This window comes from Oncorhynchus masou, chromosome 11 (assembly GCF_036934945.1).
Source record: "Oncorhynchus masou masou isolate Uvic2021 chromosome 11, UVic_Omas_1.1, whole genome shotgun sequence".
Classification (NCBI taxonomy): Eukaryota; Metazoa; Chordata; class Actinopteri; order Salmoniformes; family Salmonidae; genus Oncorhynchus; species Oncorhynchus masou.
Window position 1 is genome coordinate 20,199,381 of NC_088222.1, and position 9,281 is coordinate 20,208,661.

General features: G+C 39.0%; 1 protein-coding gene across 1 annotated transcript; it reads right to left on the reverse strand.

Moving 5' to 3' along the window:
- Positions 1-500: 500 nt before the first annotated feature.
- Positions 501-7,987, reverse strand: LOC135547922 (heparanase-like). The gene is made up of 5 exons (XM_064977130.1): positions 7,824-7,987; positions 5,877-5,924; positions 3,509-3,615; positions 1,838-1,990; positions 501-1,390 (listed from the first exon to the last, which is right to left on the reverse strand). The coding sequence occupies exons 2-5, from the start codon at positions 5,889-5,891 to the stop codon at positions 1,270-1,272; spliced, it is 396 nt and encodes a 131-aa protein (XP_064833202.1). The 5' UTR covers positions 5,892-5,924; positions 7,824-7,987; the 3' UTR covers positions 501-1,269.
- Positions 7,988-9,281: the final 1,294 nt, after the last annotated feature.

Below are 9,281 nucleotides of genomic sequence, written 5' to 3' on the forward strand. Positions count from 1 at the left end.
GCAAACTGTAGTCTGGCTTTTTTATGGCAGGTTTTGGAGCAGTTGCTTCTTCCTTGCTGATCGGCCTTTAAGGTTATGTCGATATGCGACTTGTTTTACTATGGATAGAGATACTTTTACTCCAGCATCTTCACAAGGTCCTTTGCTGTTGTTCTGGGGTTGATTTGCACTTTTTGCACAAAAATACGTTAATGTCTAGGAGACAGAACGCGTCTCCTTCCTGAGCGGTATGATGGCTGCGTGGTCCCATGGTGTTTATACTTGCGTACTATTGTTTGTACAGATGAACGTGGTACCTTCAGGTGTTTGGAAATTGCTCCCAAGGATGAACCAGACTTGGCTGATTTCTTTTGATTTTCCCATGATGTCAAGCAAAAAGGCACTGAGTTTGAAGGTAGGCCTTGAAATACATCCACAGGTACACCTCCAATTGACTCAAATGATGTCAAATAGCCAGAAGCTATCAGAAGCTTCTAAAGCCATGACATCATTTTCTGGATTTTTATTTGCCATTTAAAGACACAGTCAATTTAGTGTATGTAAACTTCTGAACCACTGGAATTGTGATACAGTGATTTAATTTGTCTGTAAACAATTGGACAAATTACTTGCGTCATGCACAAAGTAGATATCCGAACCGACTTGCCAAAACTATAGTTTGTTTACACAAAATTTGTGGAGTGGTTAAAAACTAGTTTTAATGACTCTAACCTAAGTGTATGTAAACATCCCGACTTCAACTGAAATATATATATATTATATATGTATAGAACAAGTTTGGACACACCTACTCATTCAAGGGTTTTTCTTTATATTTACTATTTTCTACATTGTAGAATAATAGTGAAGACATCAAAACTATGAAATAACTGATACGGAATCATGTAGTAACCAAAGAATTGTTAAACAAATCAAAATATATTTTAGATTTGAGAATCTTCAAAATAGCCACATTTTGCCTTGATGAGAGCTTTGCACACGCTTGGCATTCTCTCAACCAGCTTCACCTGGAATGATTTTCCAATAGTCTTGAAGAAATGTTTGACTGGCTCTGTAGCTGAAAACAAAGTTATTTAAAATATATATATTGAATCATTTTACCACATTCACCTTTTTAACATTCTTTGGCAAAAACATACAGCAGTGTTTAGAGTAATAGTCAAGTGTTTCCCTGTTAGTCTAGACAGTGAATATACATCCATCTTCTCAAGTCCTCCTCTCCAGTTGGGGTCATCGGCAGGCCAGTGCCTGGGCCTCACTGAGGAGATATTAGGCAAAGGAATAACCAGGGAGTCTGAGATGTTCTCCTGCAGCAAGAGGAGTTCCCTGGAGTGATGGAAGAGTTCGATCATCCACCATCTTCAACACCTCTCTGTTGAGTTTCACAGACCTGGAGATCACAGCACACAGATAGTCTCCATTATAGTTTTTTAGCACGGTATTGTTTACACTGACAATGTTACAAGGCAAGACAAAAGCAGAAACAGGTAACACTTCCTTGTACAGGGTTCCCGAGTGGCGCAGTGGTCTAAGGCACTGCATCTCAGTGCAAGAGGCATGGCTAAAGTCCCTGGTTCGATTCCAGACTGTATCACATCCGGCCATGATTGGCAGTCCCATAGGGCGGCACATAATTGGCCCAGCGTCGTCCGGGTTTGGCCAGGGTGGGCTGTCATTGTAAATAAGAATTTGTTCTTAACTGATTTGCCTAATTAAATAAAGGTTCAATAAAAATAAAAATTACAATAATAATAATAAAAAGCCAGCAAAAAGGTTCAAGCAACAAACTTAAGGTTAGTGGCCCCATTGATGGGAATAAAGATTAATGGTAGCCTACTTCGAGTAGAGTCCCTCCTCGCCAGGCTGTTCAGACTGAAGAACGAAGGCCTCTACAGGGCTTTTAGGGACCATGGCAAGCACAGCAATCCTCACAGGGCTCTTACTCAGGTTCAGAGCAAACAATGTGACTGCTCCACTTTTGTAGCTTGTACTGGAGAAGAGAGGAAGAGAAAATTGAGGGACAGGCAGGATGGTTGTCTCAAACACAAGTGATTGTCTCACATCTTAAAGCTGGAATGCATAATTGGTGAAACTCCCACGTCCGTTTGAGACACTACAACAAGGAAATTACTGCAAACAGTGAACACTTTCTGTCACATTGCATGCGTTATAGAACAGCAGAATGTGCTGGAATTTCTTTTAATACGCTGCCTGTTTCGTCTAATTCGTCTAATTTCGTCTTGCGGATTCCATCTTTAATACAGCTAGATTGTGAAATGCCTTTTCTTGTTAGTGCAGTGTAGGTAGACCCGTACTCTTTCCCAAAATGGAAAAGGCTTCTATACTCAGCACCTCTGGTCCAGCAAGCCTCTTGTACAGAACTGATAGCCAGTAATCCTGCCAAAGTGATACAAATATAAACCAGATAATTTACTATATATAGAAAAATGGAATACTCCTAGAATAGACAAACTCTTTTTTTTAATAAAAAAAATACTTAATTGGATCATTGGCGTTTTTTCAGGAATTCAAAAGACATGAGGAGAATAAACAAGAATTTCTCTTACAGGATGTGGATCGAGGTTATCATCTACCAGGTGGTAAGTCCCAGATCCAATCAAAACCTGCCTGATTACAACATCTAAACCAAGCTTTGCACCAAGGCCCAGTTTATCCAGTCACCTGTAATCATTAAAGAGTTATTTTACACCACAAATACACTACTGCAGGGGTAGGCCACCCTGGTCCTGGAGTGCCGCAGGCACTTCATGTTTTTGATTTAACCAACCAGGAGGACCAGGTGTGTTGAATTTAGAAAATCACTGAACTGATCAATTAGCTCAGTTGGTCAGGTGTGGTGCCTAGTTGAAACAAAATCCTGCAGTACCTGCAGCATTCCATGAACAGGGTTGCCTACCCCTGCAGTACTGTTTCAAGACACTATAAAAAAAAATGGGACAATAATGAGATTCAGCCACATATCATCTGATCTAGAAACAATCAACTGTATTCATGCTCAATGAGAATTACATTAGATGTAATCCCTTGTAAGAAAATACTTCCCTCACACTGGATTAAGTCAATGTTGGATACATCATGGGACATGCATTTTTGTGGCATTCCTTTAAAATAATTTGGCACGCGAGACTACTATTGTAAGTCTTCCTGGAACAGGGCATGGTTGAAAGATTGATCATGAGATGCAGGCTGACAGGTGACCTGTAAATTCAATGAATTCCACATTCCCAAATAGCAGAGATTCCCTTCCATGAGAGTAGACTAAAAACATAATTGACTCAATTGCTGCTAGTGCACTGAGCATGCAAAGCTAGGCTGTCTATAGTCTCTCTTCCCACAGTGGAGCGCCATGAGTCTGGCCAGTATGAGTAGGCTGCCTGTTACAACATCCAGACTAAGTCAGACTAAAATGATCACTCCGGCTCACGTGGTATCAGGGTATGATTCTGAATGGGTCTATCTTTCTGTCCTCACAGACACACACACTCACATGAATCCAGCGACAAATGTGTCAGACAGCCCCTTAGCCCCGCCTCCATAGGCAGAACTAGACTCTCCAAGCCACACCTTCTTCCCAGGGGATGCCAGATCAACGGTCTGAGGATACAAGACACCGGACAACCAGTTAATTGCCTTTACTGAAATATAAAACATACACATTTTTATTTCCTGTGAAATTGCTGTGCACTGGCACTCATCTATAAAATGAAAAATATCTTATATACTATGATTAGACTCGTACTTCCACATCTTTTCATTACCTCCATGTGTTTTCAGGGCTAAAGTGTATAGCACCTCAGGGTCTAGGAAATATTTTAAAGATGTGTGTCTTCCGTTGACATAGTAACTAATAAAAATACAGAGTAGTCGATTAAAGATCAGTTCTTCAAATTTGGGGCGGCAGGGTAGCCTAGTGGTTAGAGCGTTGGACGGTTGAAAGTTCAAACCCCTGAGCTGACAAGGTACAAAACTTTCGTTCTGCCCCTGAACAGGCAGTTAGCCCACTGTTCCTAGGCCATCATTGAAAATAAGAATTTGTTCTTAACTGACCTGCCTAGTTAAATAAAAAAAATAAAAAATCAAAGTGACATGACAGAAACATACAGTACCAGTCCAAAATTTGGACACACCTACTCATTCAAGGGTTTTTCTTTATTTTTTATACATTGTAGAATAATAGTGAATACATCAAAACTATTAAATAACACACATGGAATCAAGTAGCAACCAAAAAAAAGTGTAAAACCAATCAAAATATATTTTATATTTGAGATTCTTCATAGCAGCCAACTTTTGCCTTGACAGCTTTGCACACTCTTGGTATTCTCTCAACCAGCTTTATGAGGTAGTCACCTGGAATGCATTTCAATGAACGTGTGCCTTGTTAACATTTACTTTGTGGAATTCCTTTCCTTCTTAATGCGTTTGAGCCGATCTTTTGTGTTGTGACAAGGTAGGGGTGGTATACCGAAGATAGCCCTATTTGGTAAAAGATCAAGTCCATATTATGGCAAGAACAGCTCAAAGGAGCAAAGAGAAATGACAGTCAAATCAAATCAAATGTTATTTGTCACATACACATGTTTAGCAGATGTTAATGCGAGTGTAGCAAAATGCTTGAGCTTCTAGTTCCGACCATGCAGTAATATCTAACAAGTAATCTAATCTAACAATTTCACAACAACTACCTTATACACACAAGTGTAAAGGAATGAATAAGAATATATACACAAAAATATATGAATGAGCGATGGCCGAACAGCATAGGCAAGATGCAGTAGATGGTATAGAGTACAGTATATACATATGAGATGAGTAATGTAGGGTATGTAAACATTATGTAAAGTGGCATTGTTTAAAGTGGCTAGTGATACATTTATTACATCCATTTTTCATTATTAAAGTGGCTCAAGACGAGTCAGTATGTTAGCAGCAGCCACTCAATGTTAGTGATGGCTGTTTAACAGTCTGATGGCCTTGAGATAGAAGCTGTTTTTCAGTCTCTCAGTCCCCGCTTTGATGCACCTGTATTGACCTCGCCTTCTGGATGATAGCGGGGTGAACAGGCAGTGGCTCGGGTGGTTGTTGTCCTTGATGATCTTTTTGGCCTTCCTGTGACATCGGGTGGTGTAGGTGTCCTGGAGGGCAGGTAGACCAAGAAGGAGAGTGAAGGAGTGCTGCATCGGATGACCTGGCCTCCACAATCAACCGACCTCAACCCAATTGAGAAGGTTTGGGATGAGTTAGACCGCAGAGTGAAGGAAAAGCAGCCAAAAAGTGCTCAGCATATGTGGGAACTCCATCAAGACTGTTGGAACAGCATTCCAGGTGAAGCTGGTTTAAAGAATGCCAAGAGTGTGCAAAGCTGCCATCAAGGCAAAGGGTGGCTACTTTGAAGAATCTAAAATATATTTGGATTTGTTGAACACTTTTTTGGTTACTACATGATTCCATATGTTATTTCATAGTTTTGATGTCTTCACTACTATTCTACAATGTAGAAAATAGTAAAAAATAAATAAATAAAATGAAGGTGTGTTCAGTCTTTTGACTGGTGCTGTATATGTATCATTAAAATGTCTGGAATTAAACAATGGAAGAAAAAAAAAGTTACATATTCTATGGTGTTCCGACTGAAAAGTACATCCCTCATCTGACAGACTCGTGAAGTCTGGTTAGTGCAAGCCTTTACAAACAGTTCCTCTTTCCCCTTGTGACAACCCCATGTGCCCAACCTTACAAGCACACTAATAAACTAACACTGTGTTTGTTCAGTGTCTGTGTCAAAGTGAAAAGCAGCAACATGTGACATCTGATCCATCACTGTGTGCCAGGTGAGGACAGACAGTTCAACTTACTGGTGCCAGGTGCATGCGTCAATTGCTTCTGCCCCACTTTCCAAGAACCTATGAAAAGTAAATAGGATATGACTGTTCAATATTTTTTATATACATCTCTGGAAAAAGTTAAGAGACCACTGCAAAAGTATCAGTTTCTCTGGTTTTATTATTTATAGGTATGTGTTTGGGTAAAATTAACATTATTTTTTATTATATAAACTAGTGACATAATTTCTCCCAAATAAAAATGGTCATTTTGAGCATTGCTGTTATTTGGACCAGTTGCCATTTTCTGCAAATAAATGCTCTAAATGTCAATATTTTTATTCGGAATTTGGGAGAAACGTTGTCAGTAGTTTATAGAATAAAACAAAAAAATGATAATTTTACCCAAACAAATACCTATAAATAGTAAAACCAGAGAAACTGATAATTTTGATATAACAGTCAAAATTTTGAACACACCTACTTATTCAAGGGTTTTCTTATTTTTTTTACTAGTTTCTACATTGTAGAATAATAGTGAAGCCATAAAAACTATGAAATAACACATATGGAAACATGTAGAAACCAAAAAAGTGTTAAACAAATCAAAATATATTTCTAGCCACCCTTTGCTTTGATGACAGCTTTGCACACTCTTGGCATTATCTCAACCAGATTCCCCTGGAATGCTATTTCAACAGTCTTGAAGGAGTCCCCAAATATGCTGAGCACTTGTTGGCTGCTTTTCCTTCACTCTGCGGTACAACTCATCCCAAACCATCTCAATTAGGTTGAGGTCGGTTGATTGTGGAGGCCAGGTCATCTGATGCAGCATTCCATCACTCTCCTTCTTGGTCAAATAGCCTTTACAAAGCCTGGAGGTGTGTTGGGTCATTGTCCTGTTGACAAACAAATGATAGTCCCACTAAGCGCAAACCAGGTGGAGTGGCGTATCGCTGCAGAATGATGTGGGAGCCATGCTGGTTAAGTATGCCTTGAATTAGAAATAAATCACAAACAGTGTCACCAGCAAAGCACCATCACACCTCCTCCTCCATGCTTCATGGTGGGAACCACACATGCAGAGATCATCCGTTCACATACTCTGCGTCACAAAGACACGGCGGTTGGAACCAAAAATATCAAATTTGGACTCATCAGACCAAAGGACAGATTGCCACCGGTCTAATGTCCATTGCTCATGGATTCTTGGCTCATGATTCTTCTTCTTATGGGGTCCTTTAGTTGTGGTTTCGTTGCAGCAATTTTACATTGAGGCCTGATTCACGGAGTCTCCTCTGAACGGGTTGATGTTGAGATCTGTCTGTTACTTGAACTCTGTGAAGCATTTATTTGGGCTTCAAATAAATTCATTAAAAATCCTACAATGTGATTTTCTGGATTTTTTTTCTAATTTTGTCCGTCATAGTTGAAGTGTACCTATGATGAAAATTACAGGCCTCTCTCATCTTTTTAAGTGGAAGAACTTGCACAATTGGTGGCTGACTAAATAGTTTTTTGCCCCACTGTGTATATATTTTTTTGTCTGCCGTTTCCAGCTTCAATAGTAATTTACAACATTAACAATGTCTACACTGTATTTCTGATAAATTTTATGTTATTTTAATGGACAAAAAAATGGTTTTCTTTCAAAAATAAGGAAATTTCTAAGTGGCCCTACACTTTTGAACGGTAGTGTATAAATTATTAAAAATAAAGAATTAAGAAGCACATAAAGGCTCTACTGCTGACATAGAGCACTTTGGCTAGAGTCATCTCAATGATAGCTCCTCTGCTACCATCACCCAACATGTGGAGCTAATAAAAACAGAGAAATAATTACACACTGTTGTACAATATAATTGATTGCATCAAATACACAATGCATCAGAGGATTCACTTTTAGTGTTTAGTGAGTGGCTATTCTATATTTGCCAATGATAATGTCTTAGATGTTTATGTAATAAGATATTTTCATACCTCGTCAACAACCACCAGCCCCACATTGTCCAGTCTGATGGCCTCTGAGGGAGTTGACCAGGCTGTGGGCCTTCTCTATGGTGCCGATGTACAACTTGCCCCTTCTCTTCACTGTAGGGAACCTGCCCTTACTGCCAGCATACTCCTCCACCATGAAGTCCAGCTCCAGGCCAAAACTGGCCAACCCTCGAACCTTGAAATGCATGCAATACAGTGCTCAGATTTGCCATTGGCATGAGTTTTGTGACAATTTCCTAACCCAAATGTGACCTCGAATACTAAAATGTTGGATAATAACCCCTGTGTAGTTGGATGAAAGGGGAATTATAGATATTTTGTAAACATAATATAATGACCACAATACCTTCTCCTGCACTAGAGATATGTATGGCAGGGTGAAAAGGACATCCCTCTTTCTGCATAGAAGCTCTGTGAGGATGAGAATCTCAGCCACCAGAGTCTTCCCACCGCGGGTGGGCAGAGAGTAGATGAGGTTTCTCCTCTGCTGAACTGAGTCCAGGTTTAGACAGTTCTTCTGCCATTCTGAAATAGAAGAGAGCATTGATTATGATCCTCTGTAATATGAAGCAGGGCAATAAATACAATTACTCAAGACAACCACACACTTTTAAAAAGTGGTAAAACATGGTAAAATTGACAGAACTATAGTGAGGACATGCAATTAGACAGGGAAAAGGGGCAGAAAGCTATTCAGCATATACAGTGGTGCAAAAAAGTATTTAGTCAGCCACCAATTGTGCAAGTTCTCCCACTTAAAAAGATGAGAGTGGCTTGTAATTTTCATCATAAGTACACTTCAACTATGACAGACAAAATGAGGGAAAAAAATCCAGAAAATCACATTGTAGGATTTTTTATGAATTTTATGTTAGCAACACATACCTACTGTAATGAATTAGAGTTGGATCCGTTGAGATTTGTCTAATGCTTTACTAGTAAACATGCGTTTATTTAACGGATTAGCCCATCAGAGACGAGTAAATATATAAATCTAACTTCAAATTGAGTCCAGTGGAGTAAATAGACTGTCTTTATTCCGACCTATTGACGGTGATACAATTAGTTCATATTTGCAGTACCATATTTTTATATTTTAGATTCATTATATTTGTTATAAGGAAGTATTAATAAGGAAGTATTAAGATGTGTTATATGGAAATTTAACAAACTATCACTTTGAAAATCCATTAATTTTGGGAGGAACTACTGATCATGCACCAACATTTAAACTTGAACAGGATGTGACGTCAATGTTGTTTTCTAAACACAGCAGGTTAAAAATGCTCGCTGTCCGATCTTTATAATGAAATGTTTCACGGCTTGAAGGCAAATATAAGAATGCAGTTTTATTATTGTGTATACAATTCATTGCTAGGGACAAAAGCACAATCATACTGACGTTTGTAATGATTAAGATAACCTAGTATTAGCTAGCCA

Bases quoted from the DNA above. Each gene is read 5' to 3' on its own strand.
- LOC135547922 (XM_064977130.1), bottom strand. The intron at 1,991-3,508 runs GTGAGTGTGTGT...TCTCTTCTCCAG, and splicing joins ACATTTGTCGCTGGATTCAT to TACAAGCTACAAAAGTGGAG. The intron at 1,391-1,837 runs GTAGGCTACCAT...TGTGATCTCCAG, and splicing joins GAGGAGGGACTCTACTCGAA to GTCTGTGAAACTCAACAGAG.